The 26,162-nt window shown below is 40.9% G+C and overlaps 2 protein-coding genes across 2 annotated transcripts; both read right to left on the bottom strand.

The window, feature by feature from the left end:
* Window positions 1-14,826: 14,826 nt before the first annotated feature.
* On the bottom strand, window positions 14,827-21,628 carry psat1 (phosphoserine aminotransferase 1). The gene is made up of 9 exons (XM_079516351.1): window positions 21,390-21,628; window positions 19,955-20,015; window positions 19,467-19,536; window positions 18,650-18,855; window positions 17,654-17,826; window positions 17,144-17,313; window positions 16,473-16,601; window positions 16,144-16,281; window positions 14,827-15,265 (listed from the first exon to the last, which is right to left on the bottom strand). The coding sequence occupies exons 1-9, from the start codon at window positions 21,444-21,446 to the stop codon at window positions 15,163-15,165; spliced, it is 1,107 nt and encodes a 368-aa protein (XP_079372477.1). The 5' UTR covers window positions 21,447-21,628; the 3' UTR covers window positions 14,827-15,162.
* Window positions 21,629-22,202: 574 nt separating this feature from the next.
* kiss1rb (KISS1 receptor b) lies at window positions 22,203-25,420 on the bottom strand (the record flags this gene model as incomplete). Its single annotated transcript, XM_079516897.1, has 6 exons — window positions 22,203-22,415; window positions 23,055-23,207; window positions 23,707-23,945; window positions 24,611-24,746; window positions 24,876-25,000; window positions 25,186-25,420. The coding sequence occupies 6 exons, from the start codon at window positions 25,418-25,420 to the stop codon at window positions 22,203-22,205; spliced, it is 1,101 nt and encodes a 366-aa protein (XP_079373023.1).
* Window positions 25,421-26,162: the final 742 nt, after the last annotated feature.

Raw genomic sequence — 26,162 nt, 5'->3', positions numbered from 1 at the left:
CTTTAGTATGTTATTTAGCACACTCAATAGTAACAGAATCCATTGAAATCTAATCCAATAATCTCTTTTATCAATTATGTTGGTTTTCAACCATACCTACCTGTATATGTATCTAATATTTGAGTCTGTGCAAACAGACCACTAGGGGGGCGCCACTGTGCCAGTGCGCCCAAAGCGTTTATACGCATACCTAACACCATGCCAAAATTCAAAAACTAGTCACCAAAAGCCACATCTTTACAAGTCCGCCCCAGCTATATGGCCCCCTTTGAAAAACAGTTTGAACACCCCTGCTGTATGAGAACTTAAGACCCTCATCTTATACTGGGAATACATCACCTTTTGACTTCTGAGTCCTGCATGGACACTGGTGTGCTTGTGCAAGGAATACTAGATCATTAATGTTCATTAATCCCCAAATTATTACACATACAGTATATTCATCCAGGTACTCACTTTCGGTGAGCTGAGAATAGCATCGCTATATGTATGCAGACGATATGGTCCTGGTCATAGATTGTCTGCCATCTCAAGCTCTCACTGGATCGGTTTACAGCTGAATTTGAAGTGGCTGAGAGGATCAACATTATCTACATCTGATGTCATGGTTCTTAGCAACTTTAATAGGAACCTGGAGGATACTGAACGAGTCCTTCCTTACTCAAGTGAAGGATCTTGGGTTCTGAGAGGGTGAGAACTGAGAAGCTTAGTCATCTGTGTGAGATTCATTGTAGCTCCTTTTTGTAGAAAGCAGCTATTGAGGTTCGTGGTCCATGCATCTACAGGTAGTAAGGATGACTCCATAGGGAGGTTTTCCAGGCACGCCCGGCAGGGAAGAAACTATAGAGCAGCAATATAAAGTCCAAGGTGTTCAGTGGACTATATCTCCACACTGGCCTCAGAATGCCATGAGGTCTCCCAGTTTGAGCTGGCAAATGTGGCCAGGGAAAGAGAAATCTGGGATTCTCTGCTGGCAAGGCAGACACCGTCTCCACACCATAGCGCAAAACATTCTTAAGCTGCGCACTTCTTAAGCTGCGCGCAGCTTAAAGCTTGAGTTTTTAGACAGCTGGTGGATGGAAAAGAAGCTCCACCTCCGCGGAAGACTTGAGCGGAGGAGAGCGTTTCCGGGAATCTGGCCGTCGCGCAAGAATTCAGCGGAGGTGGAGCTTAATTTCCATCCACCAGCTGTCTAAAAACTCAAGCTTTAAGCTGCTTGCAGCCGAGAACGTGCGCAGCTCTTTTCATAGTGTGGCAGCGGCTATACACAGTGCTGCCTTGATCCCGCCTCTAGCTGCTGCTGATTGGCCAGGCCGTTTTGTGGCCGGGCATCAAGTCTGCCTGAGAGTTCCCAGATGGGAGCAGGAGGGGGGAACCCAGTGTACTCTCTGCTGCCCCATCTGGCGGAGTCAGGTTATGCTACTGTACCTGTGTGACCCGAATTTAGATGGATGGGAGGATGGATGGATGGATGGATGGATCCCACAAACAAATCCTCCTCTTAGTCGCTTCAGTCAGAGGACTAGTTGAGTGTTCAATTCAGTTCCATTTCCCTGACTGTAAATGGAACAATAAAAATACACATAGTACACACACGCACACACTGCACACACACTATTTTGTCTTGTTGTTAATGTTTCTCTAGTTGTTAATGAAGGCAAATAGTATGCCAGCTACAGTACAACTCAATGGACAGCCAACCATCTGAAATAAATTTAGAGTAATAGTAAGGTGTGCAGTGCAAAATACTTTGATTTAACTCACAATGCTTAAAATAGGCTACTAATGAGAGATTGGGGCTAATTTTCAGTGATTACTTCTTTCGCAGATCTTATGTGCCTTTACACAGGCTAAATGCCACACAATTATGAGTGGTTCCCAGGTTGGCAAGGCAAGATTGCTGGAGTTCTTGAAGAGAACACACGTGTCGTATGTGTGTGTGTGTGTGTGGGGGGGGGGCAACCGTGCGTACGTGCGTGTATGTGAGGTGTGTACATGTGGGCGCATGTGTCTTTAGTGTCTCATGTGAACAGAGGAGTCATCCTATTTACCCGTCTTGGTGTTAGGGGTGACCGTCACCCGCCCAGCTAAATGCCATGCAAATGCTGCCGCCACCGCCGAGCTGCCAATCATGACGCTGTTGGCATTCACGGCATGCCGCCAGAGCATTCACAGCGTCTTGTGATCTTTACTAAATGAGAAATAACCCTAGATTGTCCACCTTGGCCAGCACATTTAAACAACGCAATCCCTGAAATTCCCAGGAGGGGAGGAGGTGGTGGTGGTGGGTGTTGTCAAGTGAAGACATCTTATTGTATGAAAAGGGAAAAGATAAAGAAAACAAACGGGGGCGGGGGTATATGGGTGGCTTAGGTGGCGAGGGGGTGTCCAACTCCCATAATAGAGTGTCTCATTATGATGATGTGATTTGCCAGAGCGGGAGCATATAGTGGCTCTCATTGCTAATACCAGATCCCCCGAGCCACACAGATGCTGCAGATCGAGGTTTATTATTACACTTTATGAAAGGAGTGTGATTTATACTTGGTTGCGTGGTGGTGTTGTGCACTGGAAATAGCCTATAGTTGATGTAAAATCTCACAACGCATTGCTGTGCGACGTGTTGTGAGCTTATGGATCATCTATTTTCAGTGTGCAACACCGGTAAGCAACACAGTATAAATCAAGTCTTATGAACCTGCCTGGTGAGAGCATACATGTGTGTTGCCACTGCCAAGACACAGGAAAACACACCAACACTACTCAGCTGAGATTAGACAGAACACAAGGTTTTACCCCTGACAATATGTTCTTTCTCGCTTTATTTGGATAAGCAAACACAAGAGACATCATCTGACCACGTAAGGTGACTAAAAGATAAAAGATAGTCATAGCCCCTATGCCTAAGGTCCTGACCTACAGTATTTGCTTTATGGGGGCCGGGGAAACTGGTAATAAAGTATTCAATCAATCAAAATGGTCAGGGTTATGGTTGAAGTTAGTGTTGAGGTAGCCTCGGAAACCCAGACGTTTTTATTTCCAGGAAGAAAAAAAAGTGTTGAGGTAACAGATGAGGGAACAATGAAGGGCAGGCACGCCAAAGGGGCAGTTTTAGGGAGTCCTACAAGTAATACAGGCAGAAAGACAGGTACAGGCATACAAGGACGCAGAGTTGGATTGCATCTGGCCCAGGCCCAAGGGTACAAAGTTCAGGGGGGCGTCGGGCCTACTGTATATTGGACCAACTGATCTCGATCATATTATATTATCCATGTGTATATGCTTTTGAAACTGGGTGGAGTTAGTTAATGTTATGGCAGTGTCACACTGTCACTGACACCAATGTACAGGTGTCAAGTCAAGTCAAGTCACCTAAGCCTTTATTTAGGCTATAGGCTATAGCACATTTAAAAACAACAGAACAACCCAAAGTGCTTTCCATTAAAATTCCATATAAAAGTTATATGTATCATAAGGAGAAGATAATAAAATGAACGTAAAAGCAGTACTTCATACAAGAACAATACAATATAACAACATCAGAACATGAGAGATGTAAATTTACTATTTACAGAGATTAAAACATTCACTGACTAAAAGCTGAAGGCAATGGAGAAAAGGTGAGTTTTTAGGGAGAATTTGACGCTTCCGATGGTGGGGCTGGACTTGATGTGTAGTGGTGTGTGTGGAGAACTGGAGATGTGGTGAACGAGTTTTGGTGGACCAGTTCTGATGCAGCCAATCATGATGCCAGTGCTCCTTTTAAAAGCAGGAAGATAAGGCTGATTTGACAGAATGGCATGGACGAGTGTGCTCCAGCATGATCGAGTATTAGGAGTATGGTTTTAATCGAATACCAAACGACTCGCCCCTTTACCAACTCGTCCCTGCGAAGTGTTTTAATGTAGTTAACAGTTAATTTAGTATTTCCCTCCCTCTCTGAAATCTGAAATTATCTTGTATACAGATTAATTTGATTGTATAGTAGTCGATATCTATACTCTACCTTCTAGCAGTTAATTTCGTTTTATTAAACACATTTCTTCCATGTAGCCCATGTTTTGTAATGGCATCATCATGCTATTATGCCCGTGGATATACAGAGTGAACTTAACAAAAGAATGATACATTAATATGATAATATACCTTTTACCTTTTAATCTATGGTTTTAGTTTATAAATATGATGCTACTTAGTACTTATTTTGTATGATTAAGCTCAGTTCAGTTTATTCTCAGCATTTTTGGGACAAAGAATACATATCTGTTTATGTAGCACTTGGGAGTAGGCTATCGTCTGCTTCATTTTACTTGCCCTGTGGTAAGACTTTATTTTGTATTTTTTATTTATGCAATATAAGTACAGTTAGTATCAATAATATATGGTTTGGTCCTCTGACTCTGTGCTTCTCTGATGCTATGTCAGGGCATTGTTATCTGTTATGTGCAATATATTTTGTGTTTTCTTGCAGTGCAATGAACCTTCTAAATCTGCAGGTTCAGGAGTGGAGACCACCACTTTTTTTGTGGAAAAAGCTAAGAGACCCTTTGGTTGTACAGTTTGTACCAAAAGCTTGTAAATAAGCTAAGAGACCCTTCGGTTGTACTGTTTGTAGCAAAAGCTTGTAAATATCTAAGACACACACAGAAGAAAACCCTTTACCTGTACTTTGTGTGGTGAAATCACTCAAACTTTTCTTTCTTTTCCCGCCTTGATCTCCTCACAATTTCTGCTATTAATTGCTTTCAAGTTCGTCATCCTAGAAATCCAGGCAGGACAGTGACAGAGCAGAAACGACCAACCGCTCCCTGAGTAGAGCCAACGATGGCCATCAGCTCACAAAACTACTTAATGAGCTCCCTAGTCCCTATTCAGTATAAGCTAAATACAAACCTGTTCAAATTAAAGCCTTAATTGGTTGTTGGTGGTATAGTCGAGTAGTTCATTTATTGAGTATCCCTTGTTTCGGCCATGGCTGTTACACATTGATACACATGAATACATGCACAGGCAGCTATATGAAGTATGCATTCCATGTGTAGGGTGGTTGTAACACACACACACACACACACACACACACACACACACACACACACACACACACACACACACACACACACACACACACACACACACACACACAGTTCACACCTTCAGGCAACAATTAGTCTTGGCCCATCACGGTTTGCCTCTTCGTCACACTTAATTATAGGTGCAAATTGAATTTGTCTTAATGCACTGTTGCTGGTCTCTCTTCATTCAAGAGCCTGTCAGGAATCGGATCACACAGAGATTGCCAAATCATTGCACACGTGGTGATGTTTCATTCTTATTGTGAAAGCATATAATTTGAGACCTTATCACTGTTCAGCACTGACATTTCATCTGTCTTTAGAAGGGCCAATCTCTAACTCTGGGTATTATTATTAATGTCAAAAGAATATCTTTCTTTGTGAGGACAGAAATACACTGTCTAGACATAAAATACAAATGGGACCATAGTAGATCACTCTATAAGCTATTTTTGAGTGGTGTAAACCACTCCTACAACTGGCTTTGTTAGTTTACGTGTCTGTCTGTCTGTCTGTTCATACCAAAAAAAGAGCATGGTTGCTATGGTCACCCAGTTCACACGGGTGTGATTTCATTACGTCAGACCACAGCTGATCAGTCTATATAAGACCTTACACCACTCAGTTCACACGGGTGTGATTTTTTAGGCTATTTACTAGTGCTGTAAAGTTGACCTATTCTGCCTCTGCATCCATCCATGAACGATGCAGAGTTATACTCAACAAGCCGTTTCGAGGAATTGATTGATCTGATTGGTTGAAACAGCCATTTTCTAGGGACATTTGTGGCCGTAGTGGCTACATCTGTCATAAAAAAATGTGGATTTCTTTTTAGCAACTATCTTAGTTTTAATGAAATTGAGTCAACGTGTTTTTTTAAGGGTAACTGTTGTATAATCGATCACAATATTAGACTCGAGGGTGTGTTTTACCTTTCATTAATGCACGCCTGCGCTGCCTATGGAACTCGCTCGATTTTTCATATTATTCACTCAATATCTTGCTTATGGGAGAATGCCCCACTGGCGTGATCACAGAAGCATTTATTATACACTTGCAGACAATTGCCTGGATCATTGGCTGGATCATCCATTGCAAGCATAATCTTTGCAATCATTTTTGCTCCTTGGGCTAAAAACGGCCATAGCCGTCATCACAAATATGATGAGGTCATAACATTTGGGCAAGTGTCTATGGCTGAATTTAGGCCAAGGTGTGTTTTTCGTGCAAAACAAATGCTTGGAATGGATTCAGAATCATGAAAACCCCCAAGTTTGCTCACATACTTACACATATTTAACATTTTGCCTTATATAGGTTGTTAATGGTATAGGTCACATATAACTGCCGATAACTGGTATTAAGCTACTGAATTGGAATAGTTATCATACCAATTACGGTCACCTTAGGTGGTACCAATTTGTGAAAATATCAGTGTTGGCCAAGACTTGGCCCCTGGACTATTTGCCATGTCAGGGCATATATTCATATATTGAAAAGTCTAAGACCCTGAGAAGGTTGTTTGTCTCATGGGTCAAGCAGTATATGCTGGAAAACCCTTAAATAAACAAAGCCACAGCAGCAGACTGGGTGGCTAGTCCAGCTAGTTTCGTGGGACATTTTCGGTCGTAGTGTCATTAAAAAATAAGATCAAGTGTGTTCTTTATCGTCATTAATGCACGTCTGCAATACCTTTCGGAACTCAGTTCCTATGGCACCACAGGCATGCATTAATGACGATAAAGAACACCCTGTATCGTGTAATATTGCTTAATCGACATCCTGGACCCTTTTTAAAGGGATCACTATTCAGGATATGTGTACGGCGGTAAGCTGATCTTCACACTTGACCTGAGCCAGATTTTATAAACTGGATGTGACTGCGCCACTCCTGGCACATGCAGTCCTCAGTGTGGGTTCCAGAATAGGGGTTAACCCCATAGGCAGGTCAGGACTTCGACATACGTTTCTGGGCAATAAAGGAGTTTATCACATCTCCCATAAGAGAGATATTGAGTAAATACTATGAAAAATAAGTATAGGTTACAAATATAACCCCGGTTATGAGTGAGATGCCTCGCCGAAACGAGTGCAGAATCGCCTTCGTGTTTGAGTAAATGGCCACGCCCCCCTCCTACTAGTAGGGGATAAAGTACAGTTTTAGACTGCGACGGAAGGTTATTTCACACTCGCATAGACATGCACGCTCAATCGCTCATAGTCATAATAGTACTCAAATAACCGGGGTTACACCTTGTAACCTAAGGTTTTCCACACCTCAACAACAAATACAGCCATGTAGCTAAGCCTTGTGGCCTATTTGAAATAGCCTACCTGTACCATGGCCACGAATGTTCAACACACTTCGATAACGCACTTCAACAATGATTCCTCACAGTCTCTGCAATGAGCGGCAGCTGTAGCAAAATGACAACAGAGCACTCAAATCAATGGCACTTCGCCGCTAATGAATGACACGGCTAATTGTGGAAACGGCTTGTTGCTCTTTGGTTTAGATAAATACTCAGACAAGTGAAGGGCTTTAATTATCCCCTGCTTGTTTGTGCTCGTGTGGCGGCAGCACTGCTGCTGCTACACTTGAGATGCCTGCCGGATGAGATGAGCTAATTAAGAGTGATTCTCCCCACTCCGTAGTCATTAATAACATAACAGCAATTAAGACGAGCTGGTGGAACACGGCACATTTGGTGCTAACAAGATTAGCCGTGCGGAGGCATGAGTTTAGGAGAGACAGAGGGAGGGGGGGGGGGGGGGGGGGGGGGGGGGAGAGATCGAGATAGAGATGCATTGAGAGAAAGGAAGGACGTGTGGATGTGAGTGAGATGAGGGTAGGTGTATTATACTGAATCCTTTAGACCCAAATGAGTAATGACCTTGACCTTGGGAGAAGATAAAGAGTAATGACCTTGACCTTGGAAGAAGAAGAACCCACATAGTTGCAGTAATGGGATGTCGGCATTATGGGAAGGACCCATTGGGAGCCTACTTGATGATTGATTGATTGAAAAATGAATTCACAGTTTGTAGAATGGGCGCAGTTCAAACGAAAGTACAGGTCTATACAAAATCTGCTACGACGATGAAACCAGAAAAAGCACTAAGACTTGTTTACAGGGTCCTCCATTTTCAATTCATAAGATTCCAATTCCAATTCATTCATTGTTTCCAATCGTAAGGCAAGTTTAGGTGATAAGAGTGATGACAGAAGAAAATGTGAGGCATTACAGTAACAATGACATTGACCTTTGACCTTGGCCGCAGATTAGAATTCTGAATCACAAACTTGTTCAAGCTATCTTGGTAGGTAGTTAGTAGGCATAGGGTAGTAGCCTGCCCCAGCCTGTTTGATTTCTGATCTAGAGGGACGAATTCAAATTTGCCAGCAAAAACAGCTAGTGAATCCCATTGGTTCACTGATCTTATGACGATAAGGGAAATATTAAAATGCTAATTTGCATTAAGATTACATTAAAATTTAAGTTAATGTTTTGTGCCATGCTGGGCGGTGTGAATTGATTGATTGATTGAATACTTTATTACTCAGATATGTAAGCAGTACAAGGTACAGTCAACGTCCTGAGGACTTGTTTCCATTGTGATCCTATGTGTATTCAATTCACAAACTTGTTCAAGCTATCTTGGTAGGTAGTTAGTAGGCATAGGGTAGTAGCCTGCCCCAGCCTGTTTGATTTCTGATCTAGAGGGACGAATTCAAATTTGCCAGCAAAAACAGCTAGTGAATCCCATTGGTTTACTGATCTTATGACGATAAGGGAAATATTAAAATGCTAATTTGCATTAAGATTACATTAAAATTTAAGTTAATGTTTTGTGCCATGCTGGGCGGTGTGAATTGATTGATTGATTGAATACTTTATTACTCAGATATGTAAGCAGTACAAGGTACAGTCAACGTCCTGAGGACTTGTTTCCATTGTGATCCTATGTGTATTCAATTTATCAACATAGCATAAAACAATAACACAATATAGGGTAGAATAGGGAAAACTGTTGGCAGTGAATGTATTTACATACATTCACATCCCCTTGTGGTTTCCTGATAGATGGATTTCAGGACTGTTTTAGTTTAGAAAGAAACCCATGTTTGTTCTATAAATAGGTTGTACCAGATCATTGTCACTCCCTCAGTATTGTGCATGACTGTCACTCACTTTGGAGCAGTAGTTAATAGTCAGGTATGAGGGTATTGAGGGTGTTGAGGGCTGGAGCTTTATAGTTGGTTATTCAATGAATGTCTGGAGAACAGGGATTTCAGGATGCCTACATTCCTACGCTATGCATTGTTTATCATTGCACAGACTTGTGTTTGTTGGAGAGAGCGTACGTCCTGTCCTGGACATACAGGTATAGATGATGATACCGTTCTACCATGAATTCGGCCTGCGAGTCGTCCAGCTCATCTCTGTTAGAGCAGCTTTAGAATTTAGATGTTAGCAAATTTAGATGTTAGCGGACAAGCCAAAAGTGGCTTGTCCGTACGTTGTCTTTTCTGCACAACAATTCCAGCTCACCTGCCCCGCTTGAAACCCTATCAAACAACCCAAAAGTGTTTGTGAAACCACCAACTCTACATCCTGAGCCCTCCCACCAGCACACTTGCTGAGCACACTTGTATGCCCAAACTGTGCAGGCCATCCCGCGTTTATACCACGCTGGGCCAAACCATGCTCAAAATGGAAACGCAATTGGGTTGGTTGAACACATCAACTGTGTTCAAACGTTCTGTGGTACAGTGGAAAAGAGATTTCACACACATGCGCGCGCGCGCACACACACACACACACACACACACACACACACACACACACACACACACACACACACACACACACACACACACACACACACACACACACACACACACACACACACACACACACACACACACACACACACACACACACACACACACGCGTTACGTGGAATGTAATGACCAAAAAAGATTAATTAGTGACATCTCTGAGTAATAACAAGCGATGCAATCTCTTACCAGTGATCCAGCTGTGTAACATGTCATACGTAATGATGTTGCTTTTAAACGAACCACTTGAACGATACCCCAGCATCCCTAGTCTGGGTGTAACATTTGCACAAGCTCACAACGCATTTTTAGCGAAAATATTTTTTTTTTTTACTTTTTGCGGAAAAAAGTGGTCCAAGTACAGAACGCAACTCAAGGCCATTTCAGTAAGACTAGAGGGTTTAAGTAGTTAATGCTTCACTGTGCAAGGATGTTACCATTCATCAAATTGAACCAGATTGAGTCCTCCATCATCGCATCTCATCATTGCGAAAGGGGCTATGATGCGAGGAAATGACAGGATCAGGGTCGCATGGATGGAATAAATGAGAATCAGAATTTGGCCTGTCTCTCTTTAAGGCACATCTCATAGCCAGAAAGGATGATTGTTCTACAATTGGCTACTTTGTTGTTAGACCAACCAGCCAATGTTGTAACTTCCTCAGTAACTCATTTGTGTTTCTAGAGCTGTCCCCACTCTTGTGGTCCAGCCAAAAAGATGAAAAAGAAATGGAGCCAGTGGAACAAATTAAGCATGAGACATGAAGTAAGCAAGTAAACATATGTTTTATGTTTTATGTTTATGTGAGTGAGCTGACAGAACAGAGAAAGACGTGGGCCGAGGAAGAAGAAATTATAATACAGAATTCCTGCACTGGATACAAACAGAAACAATTCTTTTCTCTTTTATGCATGACTCACTTTCAAGTTCAACCAATATAAATGAGACATTTGCAAAGGACATTCAATTACATGAGCTCACAGAATAATGACATACTGTAGGCAAGGGAGAGATTGTGCATCTCTGTGAGATCTGTCTCTTGACAAGACTCAATCAGCTGCACTAAAGCCCGCCTCAGCTCCCTCTGCCTCTGTCACCCTACTTTTGTGTCGACTAATCTCCACTGTAGGATGTAGAGGAGCCATTTGATATTGTCTTCCCCGGTGTTTTTCATTATCGCCGTCTTACCACGGTCTGCTGGTGGCATTACCTTGACATTAGTGGGCTTGACAGGATGAGGATCACCCCACAATCCTGTCACAGCCTCCCATCTCTGCAGCAACCTTACTAACGTTCCAAAGCCCCTTTCCCATATTTTTTTTCACCTACATTTTTTCCACCTTCTTTCCTTCCTTCCTTCAACAGGGCAATTATTCTAGCTAGGTCTAAAAAATGTGAGTGTTTAACCTGTTTGCTCCCCACTGTCGGAAGCAGAGTTGTATTTATTCATCAAGTAGAGAACTTACATTAGGGCTCATCCTTGTGATAGTTGCATCCATTTTCCATAGCTTGCTCAGCTGAAAAGAGTTAAAGCATGATGGACCAACTCGCTGTCCAACGCACACATACAGGAGCCTACTTCCACATTTAAATGATAACCACTAACCACTCAATTAAAAGGGCATTTTATCATTGTCAAATTCATTATTTGGATTAAATTGCATATTATTCACTATATTGATTGATTGATAGACTTTACACCATGGATACCCACTGTTAAAGGCCAGCTGACACTGTACATAACATCTGTATCATATTCACGGTTGCATACTGTATATATCTATTTATCCATTGGCAATAGGATACTATTTATACTTTTATGCATATATTCACTGGTGATAGATAGTACATTTATATGTATACTTATTGATAAAACATACTGTACATGAATTAATTCAGATCATGTGCAGATGTGTTTTTACACTCAGTATATTTTACCTTATTTATTTTTGAGGGGCGATAGCCCCTCCTATGTCCAGCTTTTGGTGTATGTGCACAACCTTGGTCCTACACAAACATTAAATCAATTTTGAGTGTTCATGTAAACACAAACGTTGCGTAACACAAACATTGAAGACGAAGGTGAGGACGCAAATTCTGATTGGCCGGAATGAGATGATGTATGATGTACGATGGTAAGATCGCCCCTCACTCACTTCACACGGATGTGATTTTATTATATCTTCTCATTATACCTCTATATTCTGTGTGGCCTTTTTACTGCTGTTGCTACTACAACTCCTGAATATCCCCATGGAGTTTGATAAAGGTTTATGTCATCTTATCCTATTTTATTGACAAAAACAAGAGAACGGACTATACCACATAACAAAGTACAAAGAATAGAGAAAAACTGAACCGAAAAATAAAAGCTAGAAAGCATCACTTTGGGTGCATCACTTTATCCATTGATTTTTAAGTACTTATTCCTTCACTCCCAAAATGACTTTATTTTCGATCAATTACATACCCCTTAATCCTTGAATTCATGGAGATGTCGCATTCCAGGGCCAATAATTTGATGATATGGTCATACAGTAGGTCAATAGGAGACTATTTGAGCCTCCAATAATCTATTGACTCTTTGAGTCTCCTACCAATAATATTGGCTCAGAAATGTGACAAAAACAAAAATGTTTTGGCTTCACGGGTTGTGTAATTGATAGAAAATACATTTAGATTTTTTGGGGGGTGAACTACTCCTATAAAATGCAGTTCCACAACAATCAATTTTATGAATGGGAGACCCTGAAGATGAGGGGAAGGTAAACTCTGAGGGGCCCCTCTTGCTAGACTATAATATGCCAAAATGTTTTAGTCATTTTAGATCAACTTTTAATTTATTGCGTTTATTTGCGTGATTTAGTCACCTGGTCTTTCCCTCCCCAATTATGTCCCCATAATAAACCCCATTCAGAATAACCAAAATTGGTTTCCGAGCCAAATTGGGTCATTTGATAAAATCTAAAAAACTAAGATCTTTTTGAGGACTTGCTGCTAGACTACTACATTTCGTGGTCGAGTGAGATCCGTCAGACAGAGTGAGAAATAACTGGAGGATATATCCCTGTTGGAGGGAGCCAAAGTTCATGGTTAAGTAAGTGTAAGAGTGTTCCAATTACCTTCTTACTGCTGAGGAGACGATAAAGACTTCCAATGCCCTAAAACCAAAGTGACCTTGCAACAATAGTGGCTGTCATATAGATGGGTGAGAAAGCTAACAAAGAATCCTATATGGAGACTGGAGACATGAGCGAAACACTGAAAAGGAATAACTCCGACAGAAAGCTATTTAATTCCAGTCGGTCACTTAAACATCATGCTTTCCCATATGTGTTAGCATGACTTTACATTCATCTTACCGACGACCACTGATACTGTATCCAACATCATGCATCATCAAATAAAAAAGATCATCGGTATGGGGTACACACGCACACACAAAGCTGGGCATAGGAGGAGCCCCTCAAAAATACATCTGTACATTTAAAATAAACTAATGGTCTACTGTATGAAGGAACTTAGCTAAGCAATGATGAACCTTTTGATTAAAAAATGGTTTTGTAAACTGATTTTTGCTTTATTGATGACCTTTTTCATTACACAAATATCCCAATTTCCTCCCTGTAGTCCGTGTCACTGCTGACCCCTACTGGCTGGTCTTGGAGAGGCTGCCACTATAACCTCATACAGTAATGTAGGGGCCTTTGAATTCACTGATTGGAGGATTCTGTATGCCCACTTCTTACATTTGTTTTTTGAGGGGCCCTCCTATATACAGGTTTAATGTTTGTTTTTAGTTCATTGTTTGTTTTAAAACCGCCATTGACAATGAAGGGAATATTTACGTCATATTGTCTCTTTATTGTTAATGGCATTTAATGTTTGCGTTACATTTGTTTTACGTCACCTAATCAACATGGGTACCGTTAGACTTTAATATATTAGTGTGATTTTTAAATTCAAGAGTCCAGGGAGTGGGACATAGGCTACCTAAAACATGCAGTACTGACTTGATTTGGTAAAAAATATATAATGAATAAGGTCCCATCTTTAAATAATAAAGCATTGAAAGGGAGAGGAAATTACCTTGAAAATGTTGTCCCTTTTCTGCATGCCAATGTTTTTGCTTTATTTCTCGTTGTCATTGCTCCTGTGTGCCTTGGAATCAAGACCGCAAGTACTTATTCTGTGATATCCTTTTAGACTAAGTGTTTGACTGTACTCTGTACCGTTTACATTTCTGCCTAATAAAGTATTAAATCAATCAATCAATTCCTTTCCATGTTGTCTCTGTAAATACTAAACGCTTTTGATGTCTTGAATGAGACAGCCAAGGACTGGTGAACAGTACACTGCAGAACAGCTGAACTAACAATTCATGGATGTTTGCATACATTCTGTTGTCAGAAGATGGGAGCAGAGCACTTATTAGTTGTGAACACCATCTGTGGCGAGGAGTAATCAGGAAGAAACTGCTGTGTGCTGCGTACGTACGTGACATGTGTGCATTCATGTGGCTGCACTGAAGCCCACAGTGAAAAAACAAATAACTTCAAAACATGCTATTGCTAGCAAACATAACCCCCCTACACTTTCAACAAAAAACTAATTCTTGACAAACACTGCCACCTACAGCAAAAAAGGGGTAGAGGATCACAATTTTCAAGAAACCCTAGGCCTAGATTAGAATGCATTAGCACTAGAAAATGCATCAGTTTGAAGTATCAGTATTCACCTTTGATCACCAAATTGCAATATATGTCAGATAATTAAGTTGTATGGCCATGTGTTGTGAATTATGTATGATTATACAGTGTTTTGAGTCACAGTGACAAATATACATAATATGCACACAGCCTCATTACAACATTCCATTCGAAGCTCAACTGAGAAATAAGTGCACAATGTACTACTAAGTTCGATTTTATTGGAATGTAAATATTCTTTAAACCGGTAAAACAATCTATGTACATTAAAGCGACATTAGTCAACAAATACAGTTCCTTCTACATCAAATTAACATTACTGATCATGTAGTGGTTAATTATTTAGTAGCAAATGTATTGAATAAAGTGTAAACATCTTAGTAGTAGATCCAACATGGATCCTAAACTAGACAAACCAGAAACTACTTGAAACTTTACCGTAGTGACAGTTTCACAGCATGATAGATCAAGTAGACAGACCTTTACGGGAAAATTCAGGTGTTGTAGTGCAACAAAACATGTTAGCATGGTCTGGGTTTACTGGTGCTCCTTAAGGAATTCCTTCATGTATATGGCCAAGGCTCTGGCATCATCCACTGTAACAGCATTGTACAGAGATGCACGAATTCCCCCACACGACCTGTAGGTGGACACGGACTCTTTCACTCTGACTGCTTTGTAACAAAACAATGCAAAACTAATTTGTATTCAGCAGCAGTCGTTATAAACAAAACACCAAAACCAGCTGATGAATGCAAAACTCAAAGACTCTGTGACTAAACTGAAAAAGCAATACAAATTTGAATCATAAAAAAAAGACTCAAATGATTGTAAAACATGGACTAGTTGTGGCAATTCTACCTCTATTGTTATTTTGAAAAGATTTAGTGTAAAATACACTTGTGACATACACTGAAGTTAAGAAGGGGTAAATTAGAAGTAGTGAATGTAGATGATCTACACCAGGGATGTAAAACTCAAATACACAGTGGGCCAAAATAAAACAATTGTCTAAGTCGGGGGCCGGACTGGTTCAATGTTTATGTTAAACGTATTGAAATGATTGCACATATTGGACCTGGACCTAGCACAGCCCATTATTGCACTAACATATTAATGTTAGTGAAATTAAGTAAAAAATCTGTTGCAATATTCGAGCATGGGGCTAAATATGTATTTCTTTTTTTTTTACAAAATGTTATAGCGATTTATTTTTTTATTATTTACTATAGTCCTACTAGATTCTACACACGCATGTGAGCTTGTAGATCTGATATTTTCACTGTTTAGGTCCCTGGCAAACATCTAATTTCTCTTTTGGTTCACAGGCTAAAACGTTTGGGAACCACTGTCCTACAGTATGTGTGTATCAAAATGTTGAACAAACAACATTAAACAGGTGGAGCAGTGTGACTTTTATCGTTTATCTATTTGCCATTTGCCCAACACCTAATATAACTCTGAGTAGGACAAGCATGCACAATCAAACCTTTCCTGTGTGTAAGTTGTAACCCTCACCTGTGTCCTTTCAAAGAGATCATGCCACGTTTGGACGCCCCATCCAGGAACTTTTTCTCCAATGCCTCGTCCCCATCTTTCTTCCCCACACGAAAAGGCACATTCATGCGGCTCTGACATGCCATGTCAACTGGACACCTGTGTAAAAAGGTTCAGCAAGCAACCATCATTTGTTGTTTGTGGCATTCAATTTAAATCATTATCACTGCAAAAGAAATTCAAAAATGTTTCAAAATTCATGAAGGTTGCTAGCTTTCTTTGACCCATCACTAACTAGCACAGTATGAATCTAATATATAGCTGTATTAAGGAAGGCATCTGATATTTACACATAGAATCCATTGGAAGCATTGATGATGTCGTAAATCAAAGAGGACTTCTGCTTGTTGAGGGCCTCCATGGCAGCTGTTGCTCCATTGTTCTTGATCCACTCCAGGACCAGGCCCATGATGTAGATACTGATCAACAAACATACAGCATTGTCATTATGAAAAGGTATAAAAATACAAATACAGAAACATGAAACAAATGCCACTTTTCCAAAACCATGTGTGTTGTTTCCCCCCCTTTATATTTGTATTTATTTTACCGTATATGGTGTTTAGTTACCCAATTTTCAAACCATTGAAATCTAGAAAAGCCATTACACTATTTAAAAAAACATGCATGGGCTTCAATCAGTAAATTTCCTGAATAACGTACTTTTTGGTAAATGCATGGGTTTGCAACAATACACAAAAAATCAAATCAAAACTAGGTAATATATGCTTCAATATCAATGAATGTAAAGATGCTAACAAAAAAATAGCAGCCCTGGCTGGTAATCCAGTCTGGCAGTGTGCCGCGGGTTCGACTCCCGATCCCGACGGCCTTTACTGCATGTCATCCCCCCGTCTCTCTCCCCATTTCCTGTCAGCCTACTGTCTGGCCCTCCATAAAAAAATATAAAATAAAGGTTGAAAGCAAAACAATAAAAAATAAAATAGCAGCCCATGGGTACCTGAAACAAGGGGGTGTGTTGTACAGCGAGTTGGTCTCAGCTTGCACCTTGTAGTCCAGGACAATGGGACACTCTTTCAGGGAATGGCCTAACAAATCTTCTCTTACGATGACCACGGTTACACCAGCACAGCCCACATTCTTCTGAGCACCAGCAAAAATCAGCCCATACTATACAAGAGTGTAAGGACACGCACCTTAATAATTAATAATAAATTAAGGATCATTATATAAGCTTATATAAGCATGTTATGAGTTAATAAAATCATCAAATTAACCCATTGTGAATTTCAAACAACAAAAGCACAGACCAGCTGACCTTGTGACCTCATGTGTAAAGGACACCGAACTGTATTTTGGCCCCATAATGTAATTATAATCCATTGTGGTCAAGTAAAAATTATGACCTTTTGAACCAAAAGTTAACCTCTACGAGCCAATAAACATCTTTACAGACAGCTTTCCCTTGGCTGTATATAATATGTTCACTGCTATTCTAATATCAACTCACCTTCGACACATCCACCGGCCGGGAAAGGAAGTTGGAGGACATGTCGCTGACTAGGACAACTCCTTTTGTGTCAGGGACAAAGTTGTATTCCACCCCATGGACAGTCTCATTACAGCAGTAGTACACATAGGAGGCTGTGGGGTTCAGAGTCCAACTGCTTGGGTCAGGGATCTCTGAGTGAACACAGCAGCACAATGGTCACACAACAAAACAATGGCTATTATCTTGCTTTAGTTAAATGCTCTTCTGATGCCATATTTTACTTGTACCCCATATCCCTGCTAACATTTCTGCTTCGTCTTATCCTTTTAAATGAACCCAAGTCACTCCTCGTGCTAAGTGCTAACCATACTGGTATACTTTTGTGGTCCAGCGCTGATGTCCTAATGGTCTTTTTCTGAAAATGTCCAACTTGATTAATTGTAATGCTTTAGTATTGGTTAAATATTCATAAAACCCACAGACAGGCATCCTTTGGGCATGTGAAAGCTTTCAAAGAAATAAAAAAATGTTCACACAGAGAATTGCATACATTTTCACATTGCGTGTGTCGTACGATGAGGTGTAGAGATTAATGAAAAAACATAAAGATGAAATATGGAGATACACCTTGTGAGCTTGAAGATTGGCTATTTTCGCTACTTGGGTGGGTTACGTGAGTCAGTCACTGATGTCCTGTACACACAAGGATATAGGCTGCACGTGGATGCCATTTTGTTTCAATTAGAGAAAGTAATTTTGGTACTTCATGCTTTCAAAGAATGTCTCGTCTCACACAAGCCCAAGTAGCCAAAGTGCTAAAATACTGCTCTTGGAACTATGTTACCACAATAGTTACATTTACCTAAACTGTAAGCTTGCAATAGCAGTCTGTGGCAAACAAATTCCCAAAAGCCTCCTGTAACATTAAACTTTATTGATCTCTATTGATATGCATGGATTGGATGGACACTGATGTACAGTACAGTATATAAACACACAGATACATAGACTTACTGGTGTAGCTGTCCTGCTTGGGGTGGACAATGTTAATCTTGCCATATTTCTCAGCTTCTTTTGCCGCTTTGGATGACCAGATGCCGGTCACAATGTAATCAGCACACTTGTCCTCCTTCAGGCCAATCAGGTTGAAGGGAACAGCACTGAACTGTGCAGATCCGCCTCCTTGCAAAAACAGTACCTTATAGTTGGCGGGGATGTTCCTGTGTGCATAAAACATCACTATTAATAAGTGATTGTGCACTGCAGCATGTTAATAATAAACATTGTTAAATGTATCAGTTTTGGCACATCCGAAAATGGCCATCTGTGAACCCGAGGTGAACCATGCAAGATGAAGACTAATCTTGCATAGCCAGATGACCAGATATCTCCACCTACTGATACGTCTGGTGACATTAAATGTAGTGGCTAGAACAGCGGTGAGTATGGCCACTAACGCTAACAAACCTACGGCTACACCCACTGCTTTGAAAACAAATATCACTGTCCCAATATGAATGACAGCCCTGAAGTCTTTGCATTGGTTCAGGTGTTTGTTTCGAACTCCCAAAATTTACCCACCCCGGTTTAGCCCCTACATTGAATTTAGACGTGACGTCACAGATCATCTGGTTTAGGCGAGATTAGATCGGAAACGCCAACAAGTTGTTACACAGTCACATGAGATAATCAGTCTGGAATGTGGGCAGACTAGGAACAATCTATATTATAGGCCTTCTTAGTTCCACGCTTAGGGCTTAATGTGCATCAGATCAAACAGAGAACATGGATTATTGTAACAGTTTTTTAAAATAACAAATTAAATACTCACAGCAACTCTCTCAGAAGGTTCTCTGTTGTGTTCAGAATTTTGTTGAAGTCTGATGATCTGTGACTCATCTCTGTATTGTACAAAATTAATGATATTTCATTTTAATAAAGTATAAATAAGTTTCATTTCCCCTTTTACAGTAGCATGGATCTCTCATTTAATGTACCTATGGATGTAGTTAAATGCCACCAATAAGCCATTGGGGAGTTTTTTATTATTATTTTCACACAACAGTGTCAACCTGTGAAATCTGTAGCCTACATTGCTGACAGAAACAAGAACATTTCTTCAACATTTCTCAACAGTCGAATAAATATAGCTCTAGACAGGAAAATATGTTTACAAGCACATGCTGATGAGATATTGAATGTATGGCAAAGCACATTACAATACATGCACATTACAATACATTGCGTGAATTGATACACTGATTGATAATCAATAAGCTACACCAGTACTTGTCTTGAACATGTCTAGAAAATAATTACCAAGAACACTAATCCCAATTCCACTGTAGTTGATGAGTTCCTTCTGCGCTTGCAGCAGCACCTGCAATTACATAGGCCTGTTAACTTAGTTAATTAGGCTATTGCAATTACACAATTTACTCTACTGTGTATACTATTATTTAGTAACATTCTAAACAATGAATGAAGTGGATGGTACATTGCCACAAGGAACAGGAGTCACAGGACGATACAGGAAGAGTGGGCACTTCAATGTAACATTTTTCAAAAATGTAAAAGAAAGAAAAGAAAAAGAAAGAGTTTGGAAAATGGTCTGAAGTAATGTTAAGTATACATTTGAAAATGCATGGCACATCACTATCAGCATTTACCCTTCAACGTATTGTTTATACAGATAATGACATTGTAGAAATATTAGGCCTTAAATGTTAATGGTATAGCGCCCAATCTTCTGGTTACCAACACAATTACTACAATCACTCTTATTATATATAATGATATTTAAAAGGACTATCTATATTCTATAGCATGTAGCAACAGCACACTGGGGCTGTGGGTAAAGCACCTGGTACCAACACAAACAGTGAAAACACCTAAATACTGTGTTGTCTTTATGTCATATAATTCCTGGCGTCTAACATTTTATTTAAAAATGCTAATTTTGGTCATGGGTGGTATGGCCGACTTGGTGCTGTAGCCAAGGATATTTCTCATTTCACAGGACAAGAGACAATGAGAGAGCTTTACAACAGAAAGCCAACTATTAGGTGAATAACTACAAGGGCTTTTTAACACTGATGCCTGGCCGTCACAAATCTCACAATGTGGGACAGGGTCTCAATTTGTGGGACGCCTGAAAGGTCTTGGAAATGAGGGACTGTCCTAGCCTGGTAAGGACTGTCCCACGCAAAGGGGGACATCTGGTCACCCACAGGCCTAGTTGAAAGCGTTTTATCCTGCCATCTAGAGGGTGCATCTAGCGAGCACAAAAGCATTTTCCACATGAATGAATGAGGCTGATGCAACTCAACACACTGTTTCAGCAAATCTGGGGTTGCAAAGCCGACAGTGCCGACACTGCTTTTGCATGTCATGTCACTTCATATCACGATATCACAGAAATAAAAGCACAAAAATAAAATTTGCAAAGGCTATAAAACGTGTAGAAGACAACTTTCGATATTATGTCGAATACTCTTTTGGTGAACATTTGTTACTTTGTAAGTCATCTCACTTCTGTTTTTATCGTACGAAAAGCAGACAAAGCATGATAAATATCAAATAGAATTTGCCGCACAAGGATGGATCTGCAAAAAAAACATCTCCTGGCTTTAAACATAGTAGGTTCATCAATGATTTACGGAAATACAGTCGCACTGAAAACGTCCACATGTGCAACACTTGTAGTTGCCTTTCCTCCATCCAACTACTATTCACCATAAAGTTAGGAGCTTACGGATTGCGGGAGTTTTGCAGGTCCAGCGCCAAAGTTGATGGTTTGTTTCTGCTCCATGGTGACAATGGTTTGTTTTCTGGTTTTCAGTAAGGTCGATATTGCTGCTGTTCGACTTCGTGGTGCGAAAACTGCGAATGACCCAGATTTCTCAAATTCGCTTTCACTGTAATTTAATGTTGTGTGTGCGGACTCCGGAGGTAGCCGAGAGAGTTAAGGAGGAACCCCATTTCTCAGCCTACTGCATCTGATTGGCCAATGTCTCCAGTATCAAGACAGTCTGTTTACATTGTTCATTGGTGGAGGACGGCTATGATTGGCCCACGCCATAATGTGATGAGAGAGAGAGAGAGAGACAGACGTGCGTCACGGTGCGTGTGTGTGAGAGAGAGACAGACAGACAGACAGACAGACAGACAGACAGATAGATTTTTGGGTTGTTAACTTGTTATTCAGTCATGTCCCTCGTTCTCCCTCATCCAACACTGCACATCTTTTGATTAGATTGTCCGTCCGTCCGTCTGTGTGTGTCTGTGTTGGCTCTGCATCCTTTCCTACAACACCCCACCCCTACAGCATACATTACCTGTATGTATGTCATTATATCCACTCACATGCTGTACATTTACCTGTGTGTGTGTGTGTGTGTGTGTGTGTGTGTGTGTGTGTGTGTGTGTGTGTGTGTGTGTGTGTGTGTGTGTGTGTGTGTGTTTGTGTGTGTGTGTGTGTGTGTGTGCGCGTGCGTGCGTGCGTGTAGTGCTCTCATCTCCAGAGCATGTATAAATAAATAACAAGTGTCATCTGTCCGAATAACCTTTAGGTCCCAGATGAAAGAAAGTGCATCTCTGTATGCCTTTTGGGGGCCTGCCACTCTCTGTTCCCCACCCTGGCTCTTGCCGGAGCACGCCAGGAGAAGACAGCAGGGAAGGTATGCTTGAAAGCTTTTCTGAAGTTGTTACCCATGAAAGCATAAACCAGTGGGTTGACAGAGGAGTTGGAGTAAGACATGCAATGACCCAAAATCTTCAGCTGTGAACACAATATCCAAACAGAAAGTGTCAATATCGTTACAGGCTTTGTGATATGTAATTATCAGAACAGGGAATTTTGATAAACACAATTTATGAAGCATGATGAATGTTAGCAGTGCAGCAATGCAGATGTACTTCATTTTGATGCCAGTGTTGCCGCCTGGCATAGAATACGACATGAAAGTAGAATTTGTGTGTTCATCATACAGTAGCAGTCAATCTAGGGCCACAGCCTGCACCAGCACTAAAATTGTGAGACAGTGTGAAAACAAAACCTAAATGACCTCCAGCTACAGAATAGTACCACTAGGCCTACTACAAACGCAGACAAATTACTTTGCCGCATACAACGAGCCCTGACTCTATCACCAGTAGAGCAAATGTAATTCAATGTTGATTCAAACTGCTGTCTCACGCCTGCAAAACCAAACATCTACTGCTCAGCTGAAAATGGAATCTCCCCTAGGCCATTCTAGGCTAGCCTGGCTTGGCCAGCCTCATAGCGGGGATTCACTGAAGATTCAGTGAATCCCCGCTATGAGGCTGGCCAAGCCAGGCTAATTCTAGGCTACAGGCAGGCTACGCTACTACACAAACAGAGACTCTTCTATAAGAGCAGTGTATTAGAGAGAGTCACCTTATAGAGAACATAGCTGCGGAGGCCAAATGCTTGCAAGAGGATGCAGACTTGGATGGGGCCCCAGCAGATGAGGAACAGGACCACAATCACCACCACCATGCGAGAGACCCGTGCCCGCACTGCTGCTGTGCGCTCTACCTGAGCTGTCACCTAGCACACGGGACGAAGCGGGAGGGTTGTTATGCAAACCTTAAAATAACTGATCTGTTCTACAATCTCACAACAGGAGCAGTGGGATGCATTGTGAGCTCGTAGATCTGCTATTTTACACTGCCACGCAACAAGGTATAAATCATGCTTTTGAACACATATTTTCAAAGTGGGATGCAGCCCCCAGGGTGCTTTTTTTCTTTTATTCTTAAAATAAATAAATCATAAAAAATAATATGTTTATAAAAAAAAAGCACTAAGAATGTTACTAGACAGCTGTTTAGACAGATGCTGGGTTTGATGTTTACCTGGTAGGCCTACCACAGTTTCTTTGTAGCACTAAATTGTTTTCTTTGTATGAATTGTAAATTGCAAATGAGTCAAGGACTCTTCATATTGGTATTCATGTCCGTACCAAATTACTTGTTTTTTACATTTTTACACAGATCAAATACATAAATATTTGTGATTCTGATTTCTCTGCCTCTCCATCTCGTACCTGGTAGTTGCTGTCCGTGGGCTGTATACCGGGCTGACCCATTCGCTTCAGCATGAACGCATAGCAGGCTGTGATGGCGAGTAAGGGCAGAAGATAGACAATCAGGAAACTGTAGAGGATGAAAGCTCTCTGGAGATAGAGCGAAGGGAAGGCCTCGCTGCAGTATGTCTGGGGCCCAAACCAGTAGCCAGCCTCCAGACGCTGGTACCGGGCCACAGGGATTGACAGAAGTAGAGAGCCTAAGTGAACAGTTGTTTGATTAGCATGTACATTTGGTACTTAATCCATAACTGCATAACAGTGGCACTTTCATATTCATACTCCAGTTTTAGGTGATAAATTGACCACCGAAACGGTGATTAGTAAAAACAGAGAGATGTGTTTGGGTGAGCGGTGAGTACTTATCACTCCGGCGTGACGTCATGTTGTAGTTTTCGGTGGTTACCTTATCACCTAAAACTGGAGTATGTATAGGCCTTTAGGCTTCTTCAGAACACTGCACGGTTTGTAGCAGTCTTGGTTTGGGATGTGAGTTGTTGGGTATTGGTGTCCTAGCCTGGAAACCAGACAAATCTGCCAGTGCAGTGATATTAGTCTGGCCATATGCCAGGCTATGGGTGTCCAACCATAGGGATGCAAATTATACTGTCCTGTAGTCATCATGATTAATTGGGATTATGTAATCACCTTCATTTATATTGTTTCATTTACAGTCTTAATAAGTCAATAACCCAGAGCAGATGAATCCTTTATCTACCGCCATTTATACAAACTAAACCAAACCTCCAATCGTTCCACATGCATTGAATGCAACCAACTCGCTGAATCTCCAGTGTGATATAATTTAAAATTTTCAAACATTCAATTGTTGATCACAGAGATGTACATTTCTACAGTACAGTACCAATCCAGATAGATAAGGAAATGGCCATGGCGATGCGTGGGGTGCGGTGTCGGAGAGATTGCAGAGGGTATACTGTAACATAGCAGCGGTCCACGCTCATGGCAGATAGAGTGATGCAAGTTGCCTGGGCTGTCACCTAGATTAGAACGAACACACACACACACACACACACACACACACACACAATCCGTATATTTACTAGCAACAATTAAATGTGTGTGTGTGTGTGTGTGTGTGTGTGTGTGTGCGTGTGCGTGTCTCTCACTTGCTGCAGATAGTTCACCAGTCGACACATGAAGTCTCCAAAGACCCAGCTGGGCAGTGGGTATAGTGTGGCTGTGAAGGGCACACAACACACCAGGAACAGGATATCTGTTGTAGCCAGGTTCACTACAAGAGAACAGAAGTCCTCTTTAGACAGACAATTAGCCATCCCATAATTAGTTGCATTTGAACAACTGCAGATTTCCATGCATGTGCAAACCTCGCTGAGGCATGGTTAAATTAATCTCTAAAAGTTGTATGACGTAAAAAGAAAATGGTTGCATTGCATGTGTGCAGGATGGAATATATACCAATATAAAAGTTGGTGACAGTCTTCATCTGTTGTTGTTTGGTGACCACATGGATGACCAGGGAGTTGCCTACAAGGCCAACCAGCATGATGACCCCAAAGAAAGTGGGCACCAGCCAGGCATCAACCAGCAGGGGTGGTCCTTTCCCCATCACGGTTGCAGAATCATTGCATACAGAACCGTTGGCTACAGCATCACAGTCAGGATTGCCACTGGCTACTAAATCCTCTGCCATCATGACAAATCATGAGCCATCTTCTGTAACAACACGTTTGACATTTAAAATCAATGTCAAAGCCTGTGTACATTCTAGATCGATCCATCTATCTATCTATTGATCGTATCTATACCTACCTACCTACATACCTACCTAGATTAATAACTATACACTTACAAACTGGTAATGAAATAGGCTATTATACCAATACAAATACATAATTCTGGAAATAATGTATAATTTTGCACAGTACATTATTATTTTTTAACCATTTCTATTTGATTACATTACACTTCTCTAGGTCACACGAAAAAAAGACAATTAACCAAATCAACTGATCTTTTGCCCCCAACCCTCCCCCCAAAAATAATAGAAATACAATAATAAATAAATAAAAACATTACTTTACCTTCAAATGTTTGAAGTGTCCATAATACTTTAGTACTTGTTGTGATTTTCCTTCAACTTTAAAATAAAGATTGTTGATTTCCTTATTTTGGTCAGTTTCTGGTCAGTTAAGCGATAAGCAGACGTTGTGTAGACTGCCCAGTCAACTCTCTATCGCAGTCTCTCTTCAGGTCTCAGATCAAAGCTCTGCCACAGAGCATCACAGCCACAGGAGGAAGGGGAGATAGGGAGGGGAAGGGGAGTACAAAACCTATTTCTGCATTTAACTGCGTGTGTGTATTTAATTGGGAATCTGTGCCTTCTGAAAAGTCTCTGAAAACCGTTTGGGGTAAAAGTTCCATCAAAAAGTTTT

The sequence above is a fragment of the Electrona antarctica genome (assembly GCF_951216825.1).
Source record: "Electrona antarctica genome assembly, chromosome: 12".
Classification (NCBI taxonomy): Eukaryota; Metazoa; Chordata; class Actinopteri; order Myctophiformes; family Myctophidae; genus Electrona; species Electrona antarctica.
Note: the sequence above shows the minus strand (reverse complement) of the source record. Positions and strands in the feature narration are given on the sequence as shown.

Excerpts from the sequence above, each read along its gene's own strand:
- psat1 (XM_079516351.1), bottom strand. The coding sequence starts at position 21,446 with ATGGAGCAGAAACAAACCATCAACTTTGGCGCTGGACCTGCAAAACTC. Across the intron at positions 18,856-19,466 it reads AACCTTCTGAGAGAGTTGCT|GAACATCCCCGCCAACTATA; the intron begins GTGAGTATTTAA and ends TTATGCACACAG. Across the intron at positions 17,314-17,653 it reads GGCCGGTGGATGTGTCGAAG|TATGGGCTGATTTTTGCTGG; the intron begins GTGAGTTGATAT and ends ACTCTTGTATAG.